We start from the raw sequence: 25808 nt of genomic DNA, 5'->3' as shown, positions 1-25808 counted from the left end.
AAATTAATTCTACATTCATAAACAGCATACCAGGAACTTGACAGCTATACAGAAAGCTGCAGAGTTTGATGCCAAAGAAATGGATTTACGTTATTTTTAAAAAGCACGTTGATGAGTAATCTGTTCTTTTCTTACCATCGTACTTTATTGCACGTCTGTGTAGCGCCAAGAGGAGAACCTGCCACCATGGGGACTTGGATGGGGCTGTGCTGTTTGTTCATGACAAGATCCAACTTCTCTTCCAATGATTTACAGGTAGCCTCTAGTGCCAGCAACTTTGCCTCGATGCTATCCAACCGCAGGCATATTGTCTGATTAATGGAATACAGGAATGACTAGAAAGGGGAGAATGCAAAAGAAACTGATTTTAAAGACTTACGCATTTATCTTCAGCAACATACACATAAGGAAGCTCCAGATAAATGTGACTGGAAAACAATTCTAAAGGAACTAGCAGTGTGCCTAGTGACAAAATTCAGCCACATACAAAACTGATGACATCCAGGAGCATTTTAGCATTCTCAAATTCCTCCAGATCTTTATTTAGAAGCCAAAAGCATCTGAGCCAAACACATTTTCACCTAAGCACTTTGTTAGTATGATTTCATACACCACAAAATCATTTAAAATGACATGCCAAAGCCTTTCATTCGATACACGTAAAAACAAAAGGATTATAACTCTATGAACACATCCTCCTGGATGAAGTTAAGTAAGATTTTTTCCCCTGCCCAAATAGATAAATTCAGATGATTACAGTGGAAATTATATCAACACAAATAACCTCAGAGACAATTAATGACGCTCACTTAAGTTGTCTCCTGAACAGCAAATCAAGAAAAGCAAATAAATAAAATCTGTTTTCCTAAGCATTTTTATTCAAAAGCAAGCATACTCTACTTAGTTTCTCTTGGGAAAAACAGGCCATTAAAGGGTAACGTTACACACATTCTCCTTTGCGAATAGCAACTATGCCATCTTGTGGTCCTCCATTACAATTTACACACTAATCAAGCTGGTTTACAGTGCTGCTCCCCTGTGCTCTTTTGGTACAGAGCTTCAATTTCTGTGGCCATTTCAAAAATACCGAATTCCATACTATTTAACGTGTGTGGCAATAAAACACTAGTCATATACTTATGCTCCAAGACGACAAAAAAAAACACCTGAAGCACACTAGTGAGAACAAGATCTGCAAGTACAGAAAAGCTTGAGCTACTGAGCCTGAACCATATCTGGTTTAAGTATTAGGAGAATGCTGTTAGCTGAAAATAATAATTTAAAACATGCTGAAAGTATCTACAAATTATAATACCAATACAAGCTCAAGTTTATCTTCTAGGTCAACTTTATTGACTTCATCAAAAAATGTACCAATAGTGATGTTTGAGACACTGAAATGAATTCTGATGACATTTTATATTGCATATAAAACTCTTGCTACCAATTTTACACTGGCAAATTAGCCAATCATCCATATTTTAAGATTTATGCACAAAAATGAACAAACCTTTACAAGAAGGCCATTAATAATTCCAGTGTCATGTATAAAAAATTATTCTTTTCTTTTAATATATTTCCTTAAGAAAGCTAACTTAACTGGTATTATGAACAAAACCAGAAAAAGGCATTATCATAACCTTAATAGAGGGATCCTGGCAGTTAATTTCTATACGCTGACGTTTCAGAGCAGGCTCTACATCATCATCTGTCACTACATGATTCTCCAACACAACTGCAAAAAAAAAAAAAGCATTGCCATAGTTTATAATACAAGAGGGCAAAGGCTCAAATCAAAAATACATTAAATGGATAAAACAAAAAAATGTAAAAGGAATTTAATTAACATATTGTATGTATTCTTTTACACTTACTTGGGTTTTCTCTTAAATACAGGACAACAGTTTCCTGCATCTCAAAAAACATTTATCCAAATCAAAGACTTCGTTTCAAATGCACTGAGGATGTAACACACAAGCATTACCCTGGATTTTTTTACTAGCAATTTACCACAAGGTAGCAGATTTGCCACATTAGCTGTTCTGACAGGTTCTACAGGCTTCTGAACCCTCATGTTTATACAAAACCATAAAAAGTAATAATGAAGTTCTGTACAAAGATAGAATTATTTTTCCCCAGTACAAATGAACAAAATCGTGCAAGCTTTCCAAAATAAATACTTACAGCTGAGACCTATAGGTTCTAATAGCCTTTCAGCTAAAGGTAAACATTCTGAAGGAAACAGAAACAGAAAAGCATTGAATTTAGAACCGGAAGGCCTGGCTGGTAAAATCAAGAGGTAGAGCCCTGACCAGCCTCACAGTCAGAGCATCATCTGAGATCAGAGCAGGTTCAAGTTCCTTTACCAAACCAAGCAAAGGAAGAGTTGTGGAAGGTTGACCATACCACAATCCTGAGCACCAAGTTACCAGCTAGGCTACGACAGGCAGGTCCCAGCTTGTCCTCCAACTCTTTGGGGACATTTCTGAAGTAGCTTTTTCATTTTGCATCAGAAAAAAAGTTTTTTGATATGTGTTTCTGTTTTCCATAAGTGTAGTTACTGTTCTTTCAGTCACTTACATATAATGGCAGTGTAGGATCAATGTCTACAGCTGATCTCAACATGTTTTTGCTTAGTAGGTCAAGTTCTAAGATACCACAATGTTTGCTTTCAGAAGTGTTTTTCAGTTTTACTGTAATTTTGTTGTACATACAAATAATTTTAATAATGTATGAGAGAAACTACTTTACAAATAAAACAACAATTCAAAATAGACGGGTGATAGTTCTCATTTGAGGGAAAGCCTAAAATATATATTTGGTCTGGAGGAAAAAAAAAAAAGATTGCATAAGGTCATATTTCACTCAAGGTTTTTGGCACTAGTCTACCCCTGCACAACAAATGCCCCAAGCAGTAAAACCTTTAAAAGAAAAGTAAAATTTAAAAAAAAATAATCTAATCTAAAGGGTATTGAAGATATACAAGTTAAGCTATGGAAAACCTCGAATGTAGTCTTAAGAAGTGCCTCTCAGAAAAAAGTCTCAGAGGAAAAAGCAGTGCTTTATATTTTTAAGAAAAGCTCAGTGGTGATTTCTACCTTCTTAATGGGCAATACCATAAACGATCTTTCTCATGCCATCACTGCCATCTCTATCGTACCTGGGTTATCTGGCGCCAAGTCTTCAACAGCAATCTGAACAACATCTGCCAAATCCTGTTCTGACATCATTCAGAACCAGGCAGCAATATCCAGTCAAACACCACTGCAGGTCCCCAAATAAGTAATTTTACAAGTCATGCAATCCTGAAACACAGCAGCAAGAAGAGTGTTAATACAGATACTCGATATATATATTATTATATATCTTTAAATACAATATATAAATTAATACATATACTTGACATATCAATATTGCCTTTATTTTTTCATTCTTCCTCTATAAAAGGAGATGCAGTTCCTAAGAGAAGTGACCAAGCTACAATGTGATCATCCAGTGGTATCAACTACTCCTTTATTTGGCAGCCTCCTCAAAGAGCAAAGGACTGAACTACCTGCACCACCTCTGTAGGACTGAGACAAGAGCTCAAGCTTTCCCTGCTGATCCACCTTTCTGTATTTTCCCAATGGATAAGGAAAACATTTAGCTTCAGATATTTGGCAGCTCATCAGTATAAAACACAAAATAAAATGTTTTCTTCTAAATTGATTTTTTGTTTTAGAAGCTTTAGAGCATACAAGACCATTCCTAAATTGCAGGGTTTTAATTTACAAATTATTACTTAGCTCTTGGAAGCAATCAGACTTCAGTATTTATTCTTGATGTCACAAAAGCATATGAAGCTCCCAAGCCACATCAGATTTTCAATTACTGCATTCTATACAGATCTATACCCACACAAGATCCTTACATGTATGCATCTTAACAGGCCTCTCAAATCTTCATAAACAGCGAGAACAGGGAGCTTCCTCGCAGCTAATTACAACTAGACTTTAAGCAAAATTTGACTTTTCTTCTTGGCTATTGAACTGGCCTGGTTTTTCTACAGCCCAATTCTGATGAAACTATTTTCAGAATATGGTCCTGATTTTAAAGGCAAAATATTTCTCAGCCCTGCTCCCTTGAAATTCTCCGTCAAGGTTATTTATTAGTGCTTTAAGAGAAACCTTCAGCCTGTAAAATTGAATTAAAAATCACTGGAAGCATTCCTATCTGTGCTTTCCCACAAAGGGATGGACAATGAATACCAAGAGATCAGTCGATTTTTTCCTTTTTAACCTGAAGCAAAAAAACACTAGGGAGATAATTTGAGGTTTACCAATGGAAATGGTAATTCATCCCTTAACACTGATTCAAGTCCAACTACGCATATAGATTTTCCTCTTCCCCTTGAGCACAAGAAAGCCATTAAGGCAGACAGGTGGAGTACAAATTTTTGAAGAGAGCAACACAACCTACAGAAGAATTTTGAGACTGGCCTGAGCAACTGCTGTGCGCTGTGAAAGCCCATCTCAAAAGGAGGACTCCGCACACATCAGAATTGTTTACTCAAAATACCAGCACTGCCAATACTGAGTCATTTGAAATTCTGATCGTGGTGAAAAACTGTTGGGACAGCACAGACTGTGGCAGCACGCCCAAAAAAACTGGCAATACATTAGTGCATATGGATGCCATTTTGGCAAATGATATTTGCCATTTCTGAGAAATCCTGGTAACCAGCCAGGCTTAACATAATAAAACAGCTGTGCTACAGTTACTGTTTCATAATGTTACATACTGCTAGTAATATTAAGAACCCTGCCCTCAACTTGAAGGAAGACATCCGCCACTCCAAACACTAAAAAAGGACAAACTAAAACAAAATCCAACTTTTGAAACTTGGGCTATTTACACAATTCAAGATTTCACTGATACTTCACATGTTGCATTTAAACCAGTTACAGCTACAAATACATCAATATTTTATAAAACATTCCAAAGGATTTGCAATGCTTTTCTTTAAGTCCACTTCAATACTTCATGCTATGCACATATTCAGCCTTTCAAAATTTATTACAAAAAAACCCACTCTGAAATTAAAGCTTTTTTCCACACGAACAAAAAATAATTTCACACTTCTGACATGTTCTCCACCTCTCATGGGTCACAGCCTGAAAGTATTCAACCTCACAGAGGAAAGGAAGTACCAAAACATTCTGTCACAGAGCCTTGAAACAAGGGCATACCAACTGAACTGTGACTGGCAGAACAGCTACCACACAACATACACAGCAATGTGTCTTCATAACATTAGTATTTATTTCCACTTAAACAAATTTTATTACAATTTCAGTAAGTCAGACACAGCTCATGGACAATTAGCCAACATCCTGACGGAACACATTTTTGCCTTCTCAACAGACAGAACAAAATATACTTCTGCTGTCATCAGATGCAGCTAGCTCCTGTATCAAAACATACAGGAAAAACAAATAAATTTGTTATTAACACTAGATGTGTGGATTAGGAAAACAATGCCCAAGTAAGCTACACTGGGTACAGCAACCACAGCAGCTATCACAACTTGAATAAAATGTCCCTCTTTCAAATTCAGAATTTCCATGTACAATAGGAAATTTTAGCAATGGTCTAACCTTGCTTTCAGAACCAAGGGTAAAAGCCTGATAAAATTTAACAGCATTAGAGTTAGTCTATCAGCTTTAAAAAGCCTCAGTCAACAAATTCAGAATAACTTTGTCAATATGGTTGCCACACATTTTACTCAGTTAAGTATCTACCAGCATTTCCTTGTGTAAAACAATTATTTTCTTGAAATTTGCTATATGTTCCCTGCCTTTTTTTTTCGTCCTTTCTTTTTTCTGGCTGAAACCCTAGTCCCCATTAATTCTAAATTAAGTGTATGTACATTGGCATTAAGAAGCCAATGCTGAAATATTACCTGGAACAAATATTAAGCTATAAGAAAGAAATATTAACAGAAAGCCAGGAAACTAAGGATAAACTACAACAGGGACATAATAATGTGCCCACTTTTTCTCCCTCAACCAGCATGTGGAAGTTGGCTCAACAGAGCAGAGTTTTATAGTCAATTTGCCATTATCTGGGGGAGGAGGATGGGAAGACAGCTTATACCAGACAATGGAAAATATCTCATTAACACAGACACTACAGGAGGCCTTGGCCAGCCAAAGTCAAAGTGACTCCAGCTGAGCTATTTAGGTGGATCTACACTCACTTCTCCGGGAGGGTTTTTTTGGGGCTTGGAAGAGACTGCCTCAACTCTTACCCAATGCAAAAACTGAAAAACAGGTTACGGTGTGTATCAGAGGGATTTCCTCCCACCTCCATTTCTACTTCAGCCCTGGGTGCCTTCAAATCTCAGTTACCTCAAATGTTCCTAACCCTTCAGATCAGCTCTTTTACAGCCCCTCCTTTCTGCACCCCAGGCCAGACACTACTTTGGTAATCCTTGTATAATAAACCCACCAGAAACCCATTCCTGTTGTATAGAGCAGCACAAACTAGAAATTGCCTCACGTTTTAATCACAGTGAATAATGGAAATAATCACACATAGCAAACATACTGCACTAGTTCCTTTTTACCTCCCAAATAAAAAATATTTTTTCAAAATTTGAGAAAACAGCCCTAAGATTCCAAGACAGAACAAGCATCAATATGGAGTTAGAACTAAATCTTCTAATAATAAATACACTCTGTTTCATCACCCATCAAAACTTAAAAATATTAATTTCCCTATTTATGTATCAGGAGTCGAAAGTAACGACAAACACTCCTCCCTGTTCTTGGCTTTTCATATTCAGAAACAAAGCCAAAAAGGGGAGCAAAAAACCTAAAGCATTCCTACAGCCACTTGCTAGGAGGTTGCTCTAGTACTGGAACACTCGGAAAAACTAGAGACAACTAAAGGTACAAATTTAAAGTAGATTACACAAAGTGCACTAAATATCTCTGCCAATACTCTTACTCAGAATTGATACACTTAACACAGAATTAGTCTGCTTAATTAAGTAAATTAATATTTGTAAGCAACTAAATTAAATTCACCTGAATTCCAGATTAGCTTTTCCACACACAAATTTAATGCAATTTAATTAATCTATTTTAAAACATTAATTCAGAATAATTCTTCTGAGCAGTCCCTTGTAAACAAACCTATTTACTGAAATATCTGATGGCTTTACAAAGTCACAGGGCATCATTCCAAAGTGTACAATCAAAAACATACAACGCCTTGTTAACGTATAAAAACATGCACAAAACATAAATCTTCCCTCTCATACTAATTAGTGAGGGTAAACACTACCTTTTAAAAAACATTTTCCAAAGCTCTAGTCTGCTTAGAGTGTTTAATTGAACTGCTCTTACTTGAGAAGCTAATCACCCCCCGGCTAATATTTCTCAGTGCTATTGATAAATGAAAAAACTTCTCTCATACTTCAACTTGCACTATGACAAAAATTTCCTTCTGATTATGTGAAAAAAGCTGAAGGATACCATTTTACTTTGCCCAACCCAAAAGCCCCAAATGTTTTTCCTCTTTATTTCACTTTTCCTTTAAATCAATTAAGGCCGATTTTCAAATATATCATTTGTTACAAATATATTTCTGCTTTATAAAATCACTATTGGCCAATGAGCCCATTTTTCTGAGCCTAATATCTACCATGATTGGGACAAACAAGGGTCCTTATCTTTCAGAGTGCTATGATTTGCTGACATTATAACATTTTCCCGTAGCACCAAACCAGCTAGACTACAAAGGCAAGCCTAACGATAAGGATGTATCTGATACACGCATGTAAGTGTATTAATCCTCAGGGAGGACAACTTTGCGCAGAAGTAAAATGACCTTATACTGTAAAGGGATTATAGTATCAAGATCATCCACTCTCTGAAAGTAAAGATCCATAGAGGACATAACACTCATTAACTCTACTGCTTTTGTTAAGTCAGTTCAACTTCCCCAAGTTCTCGTCCCTTCAGGGAAACAGCCCAGAAGGACTGCTGAGCTTTAAGTCCCTGTGCAGAGAATAATCCAGGCCAAGAATGCCTTTGTGCAGCTCAGTTAAATCCACTCTGGAAGCAAATTATGCAAAACCAGCAAAAAGGCACTCCAAGTACAAAACAAAATTTTTCACGTGATAGTCCTAACGAAGAATAACCAGCATGCTCGGGCTATAACCCTGGCTAACCTGGGAACAGATCTCCTGCCCCGACACAGCTGTTGTGTCTTCACAGAAACCATCTCTACAAGTAGCCCCATGGAAAAAAACTGGGAAGTGTTCCTATAATTTGATACATCAATTTATTCATGGATATTACAAGGTTCAGAACCTGACAATGCTCTTTTAGTCTTGCTCTGTGACTTGCAACATTTTTTATAATCCCCAAATTTGGCTTTTTCTCTAAGATAAAGTCACTTCAGTCAGCAACTGAAACAGAGCCTTCCTATGCTAATTAAGAATTCCCCAACAAGCCACATGAGTGCAAATGTTAATGCACTGTAACAGATGAGGAATAACATAATAAAAAGCAATAATTTAATAGCATGCAGGGTTAAATGCACTGTAAATACAAGAGCTACCAGCCTCCCTTATGCTCAACTCTGAAGCTGCAGTCTATCAGAATATGAAGCTGAAAATCATTTTCAAGGGGAGGATGGGGAAAAAGAAAAAAGAGATATCAGAATTTACATTTCTTTATTACTATTAAAACTACAAAGAAGAATATTCTAATCTTTCTCAGCATCTGCTTAGCTTTCATCCTTATTCTCAACCCACCTTAAAAGGCGAGTAAAAGCATTGCGGTTTAAGTAAATTTCATAGTAAAACTACACAAGTGTTTCAGTTTAACAATTTTAAAAATTAGTGTCGTAACATACAACCATTTTTGGTTCAGCCAAAGATCAGAAAAAAAAAAAAGTCTATCCTCCCAAAACATGACAGAAACATTCCTTATCTGTGAAAGCAGGGACACCAGCCATAACATTCTGGAGATAGATAAATAAATAAATATCACTCACAGAGATGCTATGTTGATGGACTCCAGGACAAGCTCTTAAAATACAGATAGCAACAGAAAAAAGGAAACTGCTGCTCCAAGAATAAAGGAACTTGAAATTTCTTTGGAGTACAAAATCTTACAGGGAGGCAGAAATTCTCAAATATTGCTACAAAAGCTCACATTATTGTTTTATTGTTTTGCTTCTAGAAATATTCCCCCCCTTTTTTTTTTTTTTTCATTCTGCCTGGTACAAGCCACTGTTTTGCTTGGATGTCTTTTTCTAACTCTTCTAATACACTGCCATTGGCTGCAATCCTAACACAACGTACAGCAAATGAAAAGAGAAATACCACTGTCCTGCTTTCCAGTGAACTCACACCAGCTTAACACGCTTTGGCACACGGAGCGGCAGCGCCGAGCATGTGGCCACATACACCAGCAACTCAAGCGCAAATTCTCTGTGGACCTTGTAAAAATGCTCTTGCTGCTGTCATGTGCCAACACCCGCACTGCCACATCTTTGATATAATCATTCCCAAGTGTGCTAGGAAGGATATGTTAACACCTATTACAACTGCACTTTCAGGTGCTTAGACACGCAAAAAAGTCTGAATTCAATTTTACAGACATATAAACCCATTAAACTGAATGAGACTACCCATATGGGCTGGATATACATAAGTGTTCGCAGATTCAGCGCCTTAAGGCAGAGGTCAGTTTTCTGCATCATGGTATAATTATTCAGGACATAGGTCATTAATGCCAGGCACAGTCTGTATGTATGGCTGAAAACCAGCAAATATGGAGTGAGAACTGCCCAGACAGCAAATGCAGTATGCAGAACCAGATGTAGTCATGTTGTTTTATTGTTTTCATCCACTAGATGGAGAATCTTTATTGGTAACTCCAAAAAAACCTGCAAGTACTTACATTCAAAGAACAAACTTCCAGAATTAGTTTAATATTATTTATATAAAACTATTTATATAAAATCCAAGAACTTCTACCCATGATTAGAATTTTTTTAATAGGTAGTCCAGATGTCCTTTGAACTCTGAATAACTGTAACTTCACTTGAAGTTATGTTACTACTTTTTTTTTTCTTTGTAACATCTTAATCTATTTTTCTGTGATACTTCATATCGACTTTAGGAGTTTCAAACTACTGCCTAACACAAACAACTAATTGGGGCAGATCTTAGATCTTTACAAAAACTATAGCACTGATAAAAGTATTTTCCTTTTGTGCCTCAATAATTAACTCCAAGACACCCTGCAGATGTTGGGAAAGGATGTATTTCTAGTGAGATTATTAGCATGACTTGAATGCTTGCAGAGTCTACTCCAATTAATGAAGGCAGCTCCACAATGTCAGATTCAAAGCATACCTTAAAACATCCCACCTAACTCACTTGCCTATGTCTTTACATAAAGATGGTTGTATCCTTGGGCCTTTCCAAACTGGAAACTGTCCTCAGAAAGAGAGGGTAAGTTTGGTCCTCTAAATTCCCAATTCAGGAGTACTTTCATATGTTCCTAGCAAAATGACATTCCTGCTAAACAGGTAAAAACACGACCAAAATCTACGCTAACGCTATTTCTAGCTGAAACAGAAACAAACAACAAAAATGGAACAAAAATATAACTGCACCCCAGTTCACTGTCATGTCCACAAGCAGAAAGCTCTCACCAGAACATTAAGCTTGTAAGAGCAAAACTGCTTGAAGTTTAATACTGCAATGTAAGTGGATTATACAGCAGTCAAAACATTGTACTTAGATATTTGAATTCTGAGAGCTTTGTTTCCTGCTCTCCATCACAAAACTCAGAAGGACATTAAAACGTTATGCTGCTTCTAATGTGAAAGAAACCACAGTAGTCTACAGACTTCAGCAACAACAGGTCCAGTATAATGTGTGCCACTGGTCCACCAAGGGATCACCACGCACACTATTCAGGATTCAATTTTCCCATCTGGGAAAGAAAAAAAGGGAAAAAAAGAAACCTTCCTCCCCAAAAACCCAAAGGTGCAGTATCTGCCTGGTTCCTGAATAAAAGGTGTTATTTTAAAAGAATTGGTATTATTTCTCCTGCAGGGAAAACAGAGAAGAAATAACAGTGATTTTTAAACATCTCATAGGGCCTTTACTGACAAGTAGTTTAAGAGCTGAGGTGGGGGAGGAAGAGGTGAACTTTCTTTGGAACGCCAATATTCCAGAAAACACTGGTAGCCGAAGCATCACCAGCTATGAAATCAGCTTAGCACTAGCTCAGAGCAGGTATTGGCCAAAGCTCTTGCACCACACTAATTTTCACAAGCAGCAGGACAAAGTAACACAGCAAATGAGCTTTACCACTGCTATTCAAAAGACCCGCAGAGGTAGCGGAGAAGCCGACTGAGAAAAGCTGCAAAGTCTTCTTCCAGTCCCAGGAATGAAACACTTGGAGGAAGGGCACAAGCAGTACAAGCATCTTTTACAGACATCTGAAAATAGACTTTCTGAGATGAGCCTCCTTCGCAGCAGAGGCATCTGCATTATGCTCAGGAAACGTAACTTATTCCATGGAGGACCAAGGGAGCACATTTTCCCCCAGTAACAATGTGTAGACTAGAACAAGGTTTACCACCAGATCTTTGACCCTGAACTTGCATGAGAGAAGACTCTGGAGAATACAGTTTCTATCAAAATTGAATTTTATTACTTAATTTTTAGTGAGAAAAAAGCGTACTGATATTAAAACATTTTGAAATCTGTGGCATAGACTGAAATAATTTTGAAGAATGTTAACTCTTAAAATTTTAGTTTCCCATATGAAGTGTATGCCAAAAAGCAGAAAAGTTCTTTAAGACTGTACATGATACATCTGTAGCTGCTTTCTAGCTAACAATACCGCATGTTGGTCAGAAAGTCTTTGAGATATTTTCTGCACAACTACTGGTTCAACTCAAAAGGATTTTTTTAGGGAATATATGTATGAGAAGAATAACAGTTCTAGATACCAGCTATTTATTCAATATTTGAATCCCCTTTGGAAAGTGGGAAATAAATAGCATAACAAAAGGGTTGCAACTAAAAAGAACAGTTCTAAAAAACTGTCAGATGCTACGGGGAGAAAGAGGTGAAATAAATTTTTAATATTAAAATACTTGCTAAAACTTGCTGAATAAATGAGAGCTTCTGAATATTGACCACCAACATAATAATTTGTATCTGATAAAAGCACTTGCATGAATCTCTAATGTAGCTTCATTTGCTATTGCAGTATTAAGTAGATATCCCATAAAGTTTCCTTCCTGCTTAATACTTTCTACTTTACTGTACAACCATTGATATTTGTGAAAATTATGCAATCTGTATTATTTTAAGTTGATTTCCCTTCTGCAAGACTAAAAGTATACAGTCAATATCAAAAGATGGGAAATAAAGAGATTTTAAGGAAATTAGCATATTTTCAACTTATAGTTCTGAAAGCCCAGTTTTTCACTATGTTGTCCAATCATTTCAGTATCACAAAGTAATTTTTCCACCTCATAAGAATTCCCCCTCTGTATTCAAATGAAGTATCACAGGTGGTACTTTAAACTTTAAACGACCACTGAAATGGCAAGGCCATTAACTCAATGCAATTATTTAAGAAGAAATGTTTACCAAAGAACAAATTTTAGAGTAGATTAAATTCTCCATGAAGATTCCCTCTTTCAGGAGCCCTCACAATCACGAAGCTTCGGTGGGGCTGGGCTCTGCCTCAGTGGGAAGAGGCACACCAATATGCCACAAGACTTGCTGACTCCACAGGAAGGCTTATCACCAATTCTGGCATCAATGACCACGTGCCAACAGTTACATTGCCAGAAGAGCCCATGATTCCTCAAAACTTCCCACAACATTTATTCCAGGTTTATAAACAGACCTAGAAGAAAGGCTGAGTGAAGAATAAGCTAGCAACCATACCATATAAGAAAAAAACCAACTTCTGTCCGAAGGATTGAACTACTGAATTCCTAAACTGCATCTTGTAATCCTAACTCTGCCAAAGCAAATATTAGTTCACTTCACAGACCAAACACTGCAATTTAGTGTAAACAGAAAAAGATTACTTTAAATATATTGCTAAAAAGTGTATGATAATTGAATGTCTTCTTCATTAGAAATTATCCAAAATGTGGAAAAAAACATAGCACAATCAAGCTTTCTGAGGAAAAAGCATTAGAAGTAGAAAAAAAAAATAATTCTTTAAGGTGTGCTAGACAGAAATTAAGTTTTTAATTAATAAAAAATATCTAATTATTCACTCTCATAAACATCAGATTTAGGTTGGAGACTATTATTTGCTCCTAAGAGTTAAAAATATCACTAAATTAAGTGTACATTTCAAAATGAAATCACAGCAGTAGCCAGACATACCTACATACATCTTTGATCAAACTAAAAACTGGCTCTGATGCGGCTCTCTCAAGGTTTAACAATATCCATATTTTTCAATCATAAAGAATCAGGAAGTGCTCTACTTAAAGCCAAATAAAAGACCATTTAGAAATTTTAGTTAGTGCAGAAAACTGCTTATATTTCTGGAAGCAGAAACACTGCAGAAACAACCTGTCACTGTCTAGATAAAAATGAAAGCACCAGTAGCTAAGCCCCACATCCTGGAGCTGTACTCGAGCCACGCACTGAGAAATACAAGCACAGCTCCAACATCATGACTCCATCACATCACCACCACCACACCATGCTGGGACTAGAACTGCGTGATGACAACCCCCATCAGTGAAATTCCAAGCAGAAGAGTTGGCTGAGGAAAACATCTTGCCCCACACTGGTTTGCAAGAAAACAGGGCTGCTGAAAAGCCACTTGCACCCGGCTCAACTGTTCTACACCCAAAATTGCAACTTCTCCTCAGCTCCCAGACGCGGCATGCGGGGCGCTCCCCCACAGCGCCTCATTTGTCACATCTGGGTGGTGGAGCACAGACACTATGCCAGAATCTGTTTTCCTCTGACCACCATATTCCTTCACCATGTTAAAACTAGCTCTTCTACAGAAACAAAAAATACAGAGGCAGGGTGTGGGAATAAGACATACACCTGAACCTGACCTCCTTTGGTGTGCTCTGTAAGACACCCTTGCTCAGCACACATTTTTCATTGCAGAAGGAATTAAGACTTTTTAAGACTGTAACCTCCCATTTTAATTACCTCCTTGCAGGACAGAGGCTTTGCCGTATCACTTAGAGGCTTTGCCTTGGAAAGTTGTTCGGTCTAAACACAGCAGACACCCCAGGACCAGTATGGCTATGACAAGTTCAAGGGGAGATTGTGCTAAATGCTTTATTCCTGTGTTCAGCTTACCTAAAACAGAATCTTTGACAACAAAAGGGAGTAATATAATTTATCTTTTTTTATCATTTCATATTTTTCCTAGCATGTGCACTCCTAATCTATACACTGGAAAAACTTTCTGATCTAGCAGTTCCAGGGTGGACAAAGACAGACCCCAATGTTGGCACAGGCTTCTACTATCAAAAAGCATGATGGCCAATGGAAAATACACAACAAATAATCTGCTTACTCAAAAGTCTTCTAATAGATTTACCTCCTGTAGCTATCTAGAAAAAGGAAACATCCAAGCTGCTGAAACAGATGCACTGTTTTAAAACACAAGGATAATACTAGTATTTTTAAATTCTTACCAAAAATACTTATGAAAATAAACTGAAGAGCATAATTTCAGTAGAAAAATGTAGAGCAAGTAGTTCTTCACATTCAGAAATACTTCCATTAGTACAGTCTGATCCTGTTTTGCCATTCCCCCCTCCCTCTAGAAAAAAAAAAAGTAACTCCAGCTTTAAACTTACAAGACTATATATTCATAGGATGTTAAAGAGGGGTAAATTGGTTCACGTAACAGACATTTGTGTCTTGAGTAGCAGGGAAGGAAGAGGTGTTTAACTTTACAGTTGCTATGAATTTGCTCTGTGGGTAGGAGAGATACATTCTTTTTTCATCATAAAATACAGGTGCTCCAATTTTCAGAGGAAAATCTGAACTTAATGTATTTTTCCCTTAAGTGGTCTAAGTCAGGGTTTTACAAACAGGAAGCAAGATAAAATAATTTTGTTCAACAGACAACATTACAAATTATTTTATTTAAAGTCCCAAATGCAAAGGATTTTAGGAAGTTAGTCCTTTTGTGTACTTTTGCTTAATGTCTTCACATGCAGTCTAACAAGTGGTAAGCAAAACTAAGCACTTAACAGTAGCTTTAAAAACCTAAAACTGCAAGGAAACAAGTGTTTGACATGACTTAAGACATTTTATTCATTTTTACTCAGAAAAAAAGGTTATGATTTAGCCTTTTAATAAATATGTAAAAAACAGAAAACATAAAATTACGTCATCGTAAACAACTAAATATCAAGTTTCAAACTAAAGGAAATCAAATCTGTGAAAAAAATTTTATTGGCAACGTTTAGTATACATAGACATTTTGTTGTTCTAATTCTAATCATTGCATTGTCTCCTACAAGTAGCTCTTGCTGTTCTGCTCAATTCACAAAGTTTCTGTAGATCTCTGGGAAAACAGCTTCTGTGCACAAAGAGAAATACCCAGCTCTTCCTTTCAAAACGAATGTACTGAGAAAGTCTTTACTTTCTAAGGAGCATCACAGCAATTTCAATTCAAGGTATTCTTCAATTTAAGATACGAAGGCATTCAAGTTCTGACAAAATCAAGGCATGTATTCTTCCCGCACAAACGATGCTTTACAAGTTTAAGGAAAAACTCAAGATAAAGACCAAAGACAACCTCAAGTCCTTGCAAATGTGAGCATATTACTGCAATTAATGTGGGTCTGAATCCCAGAGCACTACTCCTTGCAAAATCAAGGTAAACCCCATGAGTAGCACTTCTGGTTACATGGAGCCATGACTATAAACTCATCTTTCTTCACCTAATCAGTCCAAAACAGTATAGAATGTGTATGTTGTACTGTGTTAGAAACAGCACAGGCAGGAATCAAGCCTTTTTCAAACATCTTTAGCAGAACATATGCTGATGGAACCCTTTCAGCTGTGAACATTGATAATTAGCCCTCACCATATTACTACCATACTCTTAATGTTATCATTCTTCAATTACTCCAAGTGTTATTAATCAATTGCTCCTTTAAAAGAACCTTAAAATTTAAAACCTGCCCTGTAACCACACAACAACTTAAACATGGCTGGATAATTAAGACATTAAAGCCAGTTACTGTTATTATAAAACAGATTATAAATTACAAAACGAAGAAAAAAATTACAAAATATTTTCATTCTCTGAAGGAGGTGGAATGTTTCCCAAATCCAGACTCAATCTTTTAACTCTCTTCAATAAATTAACAAGTCTTTCTTTGTAACATCTTTTCATGTATTACTGAAAACTGAACTACTGCCAAGATGTCATTTAATGTAGGGAATAAGGCTCACACAGTTTCAGAATCAAATTCTTGTTATTCTGATTGATTTCTGTGGACATCTATTTTAAACATATTAATACTTTCTAAGAGAGAACATCCATTGTTTCAAGAGGCAATGCTATGAAATTATTAAGACAAAGGCATTTTTTAGTTTGGTTTCTTGTTTGTTGTTTGAAGATCTTGAGTACTCAAAATTCTACAAGTTTTATGTTTGCTTCTTGAAAGCCTGACATCAATAGGGCACTACACCTAAGGTAATCTCACACAGATGGCAAAAAAAGTAGCAAAAACGTTTCAAGCTATCATTTGACAATTTGAAAGCTGCACTGAAGCAATCACTCAGCTGTCAATACCCCTCCAAACTTGTTTACTTAAAAAATCTTCCCTCGAGAGCTCTAAAAATAAACTGATATATAAACTATATGTCCCATAGCAGGATAAAATTACTATATTTGGTTAAGTATACAACTTTCCACTGTACAAGGACTTAAAAAAATGTTTAAAAAATGCAACACTTGGATTGCAAATAAGGAAAAAGACCGAGTGTGTTGTCAAACAGACCTCTAATAAGAAGACAGTAGAAAATACAACTCCGCTATGGATGTGAAAAACCCCTACTATGACTAAATGACCACACAGGCAAAACAGCACCTCAGGAGACTATTTCCCCCCCCCCACTAGCAGGCATGTGAAAATCAGCAGCCCCTTTCCATTACCGCTACCTGCAAGCAGGGGAGAGGAGGAGACAGTACCACTGTCACCAGTCATTTACACTCTCCTACGACACGGAGGGAGGAGGGGGGGGGGAGTGCGCTCAGCGATACCCCTGCCCAAAAACGTGCCTGCAGTGCAGCGTGTGCTCGACCCCGGCGAGGGGAGGCTCAAACCTGCTCCCTCCTTCAGAACGAAAGAATACAAGCCTGAGGGAGGTGGGGGGGGAGAGCGGGAACGGACTTCGGGGGCACTGCCGGGGGAGGGACAGAGCAGACCCTCCGCCGCAAACGCCGCACGCCCCGCAGGGCTGACCAGCGGCCCCCGGCAGCGGCAGCAAGAGAAGGGGTCAGCACTGAGGAGCCCCGGCAAGGGGGTGACACCCCTCCCCAGGCCCGAGCGCGGGGAGCGAGGAGAGGAAGAGCAGCCCCCCCCCGCCCGCGGAGGGCCCAGCTCCGGCGTCCCGAGGCGGGAGGAGGCGAGTCCCCGGTCGCCCCCCACCCCCTGCCCCGGTGAGGAGGAGGAGGAAGAGAAGGAAGAGGAGGAGGAGGTGGGGGCCCGCGGCCCCCCCCCCAACCCCCCCGCCTCGGCCCCTCCCCGGAGCCGCCGCCTCGCGGCCCGGGTGCTCGGGCAGCGCTGTGAGAAGCGGGAAGGCTGTGAGGGCCGGGGCTATACGCCCGGCGTCAGGCCCCCCGGGAGCTCAGCCCCAGCCGTCCGGCCGCGGGGCGCCGCGGTTACCGTGTGCGGTGCCGAATTCTCGTGGTGTTTGTCGAGCGGCTGCGATAATGGCGTCCTTCCTCGCGAGAGATCTCCTTCTCCTCAGCGCGCAGGCGCCGCCGCCGTGCGCCCGCTCGGCCCCCGCCCGCCCCGAGCGCCCGCGCAGGCGCACGGGGGGCGCGGCCTCGCGGCCGCCCTTCACCGACGCGCCGCCGGGGGAAACTACAATTCCCAGAGGGCAGCGCGGCGGCTCCTCGGGGCCGCCCCCGCCGAGCAGGCCGGGACCTGTAGTACACGCGGCTGGCGCGGTGCATGCCGGGAGTTGTAGTCCGCACCACACACCCCACGCAGGCCCGGCCCTCCTCCCCGTACCCCCCCACACACGCACTGTTCCCCCGTTTCTCTCCACCGTTCACCCTGAGGCGCACACCCCAGCCCTGCCACAATCCTGAGGGCTCCACAAAACCCTCTGGACGGTGACGGGCCTGCCAGCATTTTGGGCAAGGCACCCCTAGGGTTTGTGCGGTGGTATCCCACAGCTCTGTGATTCCTTCTTCGACAGCTTCTCGCGGCTACTGCAAACTCCAGTGTCACATCTCTTTTTTTATTAAGCGTTCCAGACCTGCCAGGTGACCCAGCCACAGGATTTGGCCGGCAGAGTTGTCGACAAGCAGATTAAATGTGTATCTGCACCTCGAGAGCCGCCTGCACTGAGCCATTCATACGCTGACACGTTCCCTTTTCCTCGTCCTTTCTCTGGTCCTTCCAATAAATTTCTCCCTGCTCAAATGGCTCCTGAGCGCTTGCATTGCTGAAATGGGATGATCGGAATGTGAGCTGTCATATTAAGGAGAAAAATGTCACCGTGCTCAGAACACAGCTGAAGAACAGGCAGCAAGTGGGAATTTGCTAAATTAGCTCATCAGACTGATTCTTCTGTTGCTTCATTCCTGCATTTGGTGTGAGAACAGAATGACTGGGCGAAGGTGGAAAACCTTCTGTTAACCTTCTGGGAATGATAAAAATATGCAAAAGCATAAAAAAGGAAGCACGGAGGAAGTATGCAAGTGGCTCTGAAAGAAGACAAAGATTAGATTATTTTACTATATCCTTATATATCACAGTGTTGCCCAAACAAGACCATCATCATATTTCGTTTCTCAGCTTCAGCACAGCCAGCAGTGACTTTCAGACTTCTACATAAAAATATTCCTTAAATGAGATGCTTAATTCAGTTCTGCAGTGTCATGACATCCAGTTGAATCCGCTCTGGTTCAGCTGTAATTAGTCACCGTGACATCTACAGACCTATGGCTAAATGGAACTGTTGCCGTGGCTGCTGGGCTAGTGGTTTGAAAAGCTTTTCTCAGGCACTGTAGCTTTGTCATGTTCAAACTCAAGGTGTCCACTGCAGGACTTTATGAAATTAAATGGTGCATGTCACAAAAGCTCCAGTTTCTTGTTTCAGACCCCAGGGGATCAGCAACTCCTCCTCCTCATCTGTCTGGAAGACAGAGTCAGAGAACAGGACTTGAGGGGTTTCATGTTTCGGGCAGGGAAACTTATGCTGACAGGGGCACGTGCACCATGCCTTTCTTCAAAAGGCCTGTAGTGACTTCTCAAGCTGGTGTTTTCTGTATTAGCACGAGCCTGGGAATTAACAACCGGTGTGTTAGGAAAACCCTTGCTTCTGCTTCCAGATTTGTAACTGTTCAGCTGAGTCTGTCGATTTATTTATTGTGTTCTCTTCCTTCACAAGCAGATTAGGAAGTTCAAAGGTTAAACTACTTAAAAACTGACTTTTCACACAGGACTATTTCACACTTTGCTGCACAGATTTGCCCTGCAACAGATTTGCCGAACAGTTTCTGCTGCTCTCAAGCAATTGCCAGGTCCCAGCTAGAAAAGCAGTGATACAGATATCAGTGTCCTACCTGCTGTGGAAAGCGGCTAGTAAAAGCCTTTGCCATCATAAACCAAATCCGATGTAAAAGCTGTCCTGTTTTCTCATCAGTACATTCTCTCCCAGAGATTATTAACTCACGTTCTGCTGAGGATGTGAGATCCTGCTCCTGTCTGTACAGCCAGTAAATCATTTTGCAGCTAAAACAACACAAAACAAAAACTTTGATTGTCATGAACCAATTACACTATTCATCTATAGTTGTTAAATTAACTGCAGGAAATACTGGCAGGATCCAACTGCTGTCTATGTCTTTGAGAAGAGATTGCAACATAATAAAAACAAAATATAGCAATTTATCACCAAGAAAGGCTGCAGCATTACCTTCTGCTAGCGAGCTGGTCTGCTCTGATCATTACAGCAATTTGGAATATGCAATTAACTTACCTCTTGTAAGGATTTTTTCCCTCTTTACCAGAGATGCGATTTTAGATTTTTTTTTCCCCTATCATTTCTTCTAAAGCAGGGGGCATTTCCTTTTACAATTTTGAATTACACCAATAAATCATGAAGAGACTCTGCTATCACAGCCTATCCCTTGTTCCCCTTGAGACTGGCACAGCCAGGTATGACATACTCTTCACGCAGCATCAAGTATGACAGAAAACATTGGTAAACAGCAGAAGAAACAAGGTCTTTCTGTTCACAACCTAAGAATGGAGATCTCCTTTGTGCTTAAATCAGAAGGCCCAAATTTGGCTTTTGTCTTTGATTCACAGTACCAACAGATTAATAACTTACCCAAGGATAATTGTTTCCTGTGCTTCACAATCTCCTAAACTTTATGAGCTTGCAAAAATGTGCTCACCTGAACATTTCCGCAACAATGTAATGAAATTCAGTGTAAGTCCCCTGCTAGTGAATGAAGGCTTCACTCTACCATGGGATAAGAGACTGCCCCTGCGCAAGCATCAGGAAGAAGTTGATACACGATGAGTTATCTTCTGATTTAAACCATGGTAACTTGTTCAAGTGCCTATGTCAAATCCATTCTTATTTTCCTTCCCCCTTATAAAAATGAGCAAGAACTTCAGGGTGCTAATATACCAATTTCATTTTTTAATTTTATAGAAGAAAATCCATCCTGTTGTCCCAAATAAAATAACAAGATACTTCTTTGTTGTTTTATTTCCTCACCTTTTTCATCCTCTTTTCCTTTAGTCTCTCTCTCCCCCTTACATTTTATGTATGTGCTAACATTTCTCTGTCATGTTATGAAGAATCATTTGGTTCCAGGAAATATCTAGCTTATTTTACCGTTGTATCAGCATTCATTTACTATTGTTTCCTAAGGAAGTTGCTGCTTTCACATGTTTTGTGTGGATCAAGAGAGATTGGTATCTCATTCATTGGTTTCCTTTTTTTTGTTAGGGAAAAAAACTTACCATAGCATCAAAGGTAAAAAATTAACACACTGTGCACACAATTTTGCAGCTGCATCAGCAGCAGGAAAACAAAGGTTGCCAAACAAAGCATTTGTTTAAACAAGTGACAGGCATTCATAATTATACTCACTGCTGAGCATGAGAATATAGAAACAAAGGCATGAAGAACACAGAAGATGTGATCAGGGCACAGAAGTAACTCCAGAGTATTTGCCATAAGAACTCTGTGGGAATAATTTTCTTTCCTATGGATAAAATCCTTGATCACATCCTGTGCTATTAAAAACAAAAAGAGTACTTGAAGTTCTCCTGTTTATTCAGTGTCTGTTTGGGTTACTTTATTCATTTTCTATATACTAACTCTCATAACTGGAGAGGAACATAAACACATCCTTGTGAACACAGCATGCGCTATCTTGTGACACAGTGATGCTTCATTAAAAGTTATAGAAAATACATCTTTCAAGGAAAGGTAATAATGCCGTTTGTAAACTTGCTGCATTTCCCTTTTTATCAACAGAAAACTTCTCTGCTGTTGAAATCTGTTAGTTTTCCTCCTCAAGTACATACTTCCTCGTCACTTACTGTTCAGACACCATGTCCATTTTCAATTCTCTCAGAACTGTTCTTTGATTTTATTACAGAAAACAGGTCAGGATCCAGTGGGGTTTGCTCCTGGCCCTACTTCAGCTAGCCCTATGACTCAGGGCAAGACACAGATATTTTCTCTTCTAACTCTGATCTCACTTCTGGTTTATGCTGAGTAAACTCCTTTTCATTCAGTGACAATACTCCTCATTTTCATGAAAGAGGATGGAAGACAAGGCCTTGAATTCCCACAGCAGAGAGAAAAACATCATTACACATGTGGACATGTAGCTGGTCAAAGTTCACGGTCTTGTAAAGCCATTTTTGCCAGTCTAAGAAATAGGGTGAGAAGGGTCAGGCATGATCTCAATGTTCTCTTATTTATTTACATACTGTTCCATTTCCCTGTATACATCATGGAAAAAAAAAACGATAGGAGGCTATTCCCCTTCTCAGAAATCTGCCATTCTAACAAGCTCTGTATTTGCACTTTGCTCGACTGTGATCTTCCCAGGATCACGCTCACAGCTGTTTCTGTTGCCCTTTTACCTCTGTTACACAGCTGATACCTTTGCCCAGTATTTGCTAGTTTGCCCAGTTTGTTCAGGTTTGTCACAGGCCATGTTTACTTGGTCAGGTACCATTATCATCATCAATCTTTTTTAATCCATTTGGATTATCAAAAGCCTGAAGGGGAGCTCATCACACTTAACGATTTTAGAGGATTTTATCCTTCTCTTCAGACTGAGGGTTGCCTGAGAACTGCTTTGTCACTCTGTGTGTAGTTCCCTCCTTCATATATTTTTTCCAGAAATCCACATACAAAATGTTACATAGCATCAATGTATCATTAATGCTGTTATTCTAAGCAGAATGTGACCATCTCCTAGTTCTGGACCTGCATCCGTTTAGACACATGTTCAAAATTATTTGCAATGTAACCCCATTTTTTCAGGTGTGAAAGGTAAAATAAACTAAGCGTAACTCTTCATCAGTGGCCAGGGTGACAGAGTGTCCCCTCAGCAAGTTTCCATACAACACCACGTTTGTCACACGCAGGACGGCAGGGCCACCATTCAGAGCGGTCCCAATAAGCCACGTCAGCTGGAGCATCGTGAAGTGCTACAAAGGCAAATGCCAAGTCCTGTGCTTGGGACGGTGTAATCCCATGCTCCAGTACAACCTGGGGACTGACTGCTAGGGTGAAAAGCTCTGGAGAAATGCACTGCAGATCCCAGAGGAAGAGTCAAACATGCATCAGCAACGCACCCTTGCAGCGATGAAGGTCAATAGTATAGTGGGCTGAATTAGAAAGAGCATGGCCAGCACATCAAGTGACCATTCCCCATAACTCAGCACTTGTGAGGACATGTCTGGAATACCCCGTCCTGTTTAGGGACCCCTAATGCAAGAGAGAGAATGAAAAACTGGAGGGAGAAGAGGCAGCTAGCAGACTGGTGGGCTCCGTCGCAATATCTGGACATCAAAGAAAAGGTGCCCTTAGGCTGAAGTAATATCTAACATGGGAAGTGTGAGCCAATTCCCAGAGAAATGAGCGTTAAAGCCCACCCAGGACTGCGCTGTGAAAGCTGCCCTAGGTGATACTTCCAGCCACTCCACAGAGGTTTCCCATGGACTCCTCAGCAGCAATGCCATCCCAGGCACCTTCCCACAACTTGATTGATCATCCTGTCGGCTGTTTTACAACAATAACTAGCTGAAGAAAATATTAATTATTAAATCGCTTTCATTGTATCTTTTTTATTACACTAAAACTGTAAGACTATATTTTTTTCTGAAGTATTGGGTTTGATTTGCCAATGTTGCAACTGCGACAATATTAGGACAGGAACACCCTTACAAGCATGATGCCAGGAGAATATTATTTCTTGAAACACTAAATCAAGGAGGTAATTTTCCCTCTGCGAGTTAACAGCATTCATTTGAAGTTAACCAGAATGTAAGTACTAGGAACCCTCTAGTAAGCATCAGAAAAAAAAAAAAAAATATTGATCTTGCCTGTCCAGTCTAGAGGCATTTACAGCAAAAGTCAGATGGGTGGTGACAGCAAGAAATTTCTAGATTTTTACTTCTCTAGTTTCTGTGAAGTGAGCACATTTCCACTGTACACAGTCACACTCCACGTCTGTAATTATCCACAATTATGAGCAGCAATAGCAGTTTGATTTTGCAGTTCTTCAGGCAGAACCCCTCGCTGGCAATGGCTTACTTTTAGATACTGGAGCATGCATCTGAGGTAACAAATGACAAGCATTAAGACTCTCCTAAATTGTACGTTTTGGAACAGTAAATAGCACAGATAAGCTTGCTGCTTTAGGATACTAAAAAGGATTCCCTGAGCCTGAGCCTTGCGTTTAACACCTGTGTGATAAGAGATGACAGACAAGCATATGTTTAATGAAAATATCACCAAGCAAATAAGTTTCTAATTCAAAGCGCCACAATTTGTTAAGTAAGAAACAAAAACCAACCAAACAAAACAACTATTGGAAAATATTTCACAGGTAGTTTTATGGATTAAGAAAGGAGTGGGGTTTAATGGCAAATTTTTAATGGCTGAATGTTAGCAGTCATATCATTTCTGCTTGCTGTGTCATTGATCCTGTAGCTTTCAAAACATGCCCTCCTAGGTACTAAGTGGAGGAAAATAATCACATGGATTTTGTAAATACTTACATGATAATTATTAAAGGCCCCACAATGCTTTTGTGCTGTCATGACCCTGAGGCTGCTGACAAGTTTTAATGGCTCTGACAAGCCTCACCTGCAGGCTGCACCTGCAGCCCTGCCCATGAGCCAGGAGCCCATTTAAGCTCAGGCCTGGGCCCCTAAGCTCTGTTGTTGGGGTGCTTGTCTTCAGGTTTGTCCTTGGCTCTGTCTCTAGGAAGGACTTTGAGCCTTTGTTGTTGCTTGTCTTTGGCCCTGTCCCCTTTTGCTCTTGTCTGGGCTCTGTGGTTGGACCTTGGACCTGGTTTGTCACTTGTGGTGTTGGGGGCTGTCAGTAGTCCCTTCTACTAGTGGCCAGCTCCTTGTGGGGGTGTTGCCTGTGCTAGGGCCACCCTCGGCTCCCCGCTCCCCTGTGGTCCTTGCTGCTCCCTGATGTGCCCCAGAACCCTTTCCTAATTTGACCTGTTGTAATCTGTAACAGTGTGACAAGTCTTTAGAGAATTAATTGCTTGCCTGTGTTTGTGCTTGGCCCAAGAAACTACAGCTCTAACTCAGAAGTTACTTGTGTCTGAGCCATTTCCGTAGATTGCAGCTATGGCAGGAAGAGCAGATGTCTCCAGGAAAATGAAAGGATGGGCTCCTATACAGATCTTTAATGTAAGGTAACAGTTATTGGAATTGCATGTGGAAATAATAAGAGAGTAACATTCTTCATGCTTTCATCCCTAAGAAACATAGGTCAGGAAAACTTTTCAATCTGTTCTCCCAGCTGGAAAGAAACCCAAACCTTTCAGCTGGGTCCAAGTTGTGTGTGAGCGGGAGGACTAATGATGGTTCCTTATGTCTGTTTCTATTTCTAGTCTATACAAAATTATCCCTCTTAGGGGATATCTGATAGTCCAGAAGAACAAATTCCTCACCTTGAAGCTGCAATGGTACTGTTTTACGTGCTTGGAGCTAAAATACTCCTCTGCGGGAGGCTGCTCCCCTTCCTGTTCTCCTGGGCAAGCCCTGTGTATCTCCTAGATTTGTGTGAATTCCTCAGTTTGAGTAGTCGCTAGTCCTCCTAATTGCAGCTGTTAATGATAGCAGTTCTTACCTATCAGTATTCAAATACACAACTATTCAAATGCAAAGCATGTATGCATGAAGAAATGATAAGAAACCTCTCTCTGCATACAAAAGAGTGGTTTCTGTAACCCGGTGTTCCTAGAGCTGGATGAGAAAGAACCTGGGAAGCCCATGTAGCATAATCATCAACTAGCTGG

The 25808-nt window shown here is 39.8% G+C and overlaps 1 protein-coding gene across 6 annotated transcripts in view; it reads right to left on the bottom strand.

Annotated features, from left to right (window-relative positions):
- The window catches only part of BANP (BTG3 associated nuclear protein), a 169153-nt gene that overhangs the window by 135117 nt on the left and 8228 nt on the right, over window positions 1-25808 (bottom strand). For 3 of the 6 annotated variants that reach the window (XM_074882009.1, XM_074882011.1, XM_074882013.1), the window contains exons 1-4: window positions 17938-18018; window positions 3161-3305; window positions 1641-1735; window positions 136-335 (exon numbers count right to left, since the gene is read on the bottom strand). In XM_074882009.1, coding sequence (XP_074738110.1) covers window positions 136-335; window positions 1641-1735; window positions 3161-3230 — 365 coding nt within the window. In that variant the 5' untranslated portion in view covers window positions 3231-3305; window positions 17938-18018. Of the gene's footprint in view, window positions 1-135; window positions 336-1640; window positions 1736-3160; window positions 3306-17937; window positions 18019-19960; window positions 20020-25808 lie in introns of those variants that run through there. The other 3 variants (XM_074882010.1, XM_074882012.1, XM_074882014.1) reach the window with 3 other exon arrangements.

This window comes from Strix uralensis, chromosome 12 (genome assembly GCF_047716275.1).
Source record: "Strix uralensis isolate ZFMK-TIS-50842 chromosome 12, bStrUra1, whole genome shotgun sequence".
Taxonomy (NCBI): domain Eukaryota; kingdom Metazoa; phylum Chordata; class Aves; order Strigiformes; family Strigidae; genus Strix; species Strix uralensis.
This window is presented reverse-complemented; position numbering and strand designations above follow the sequence as displayed.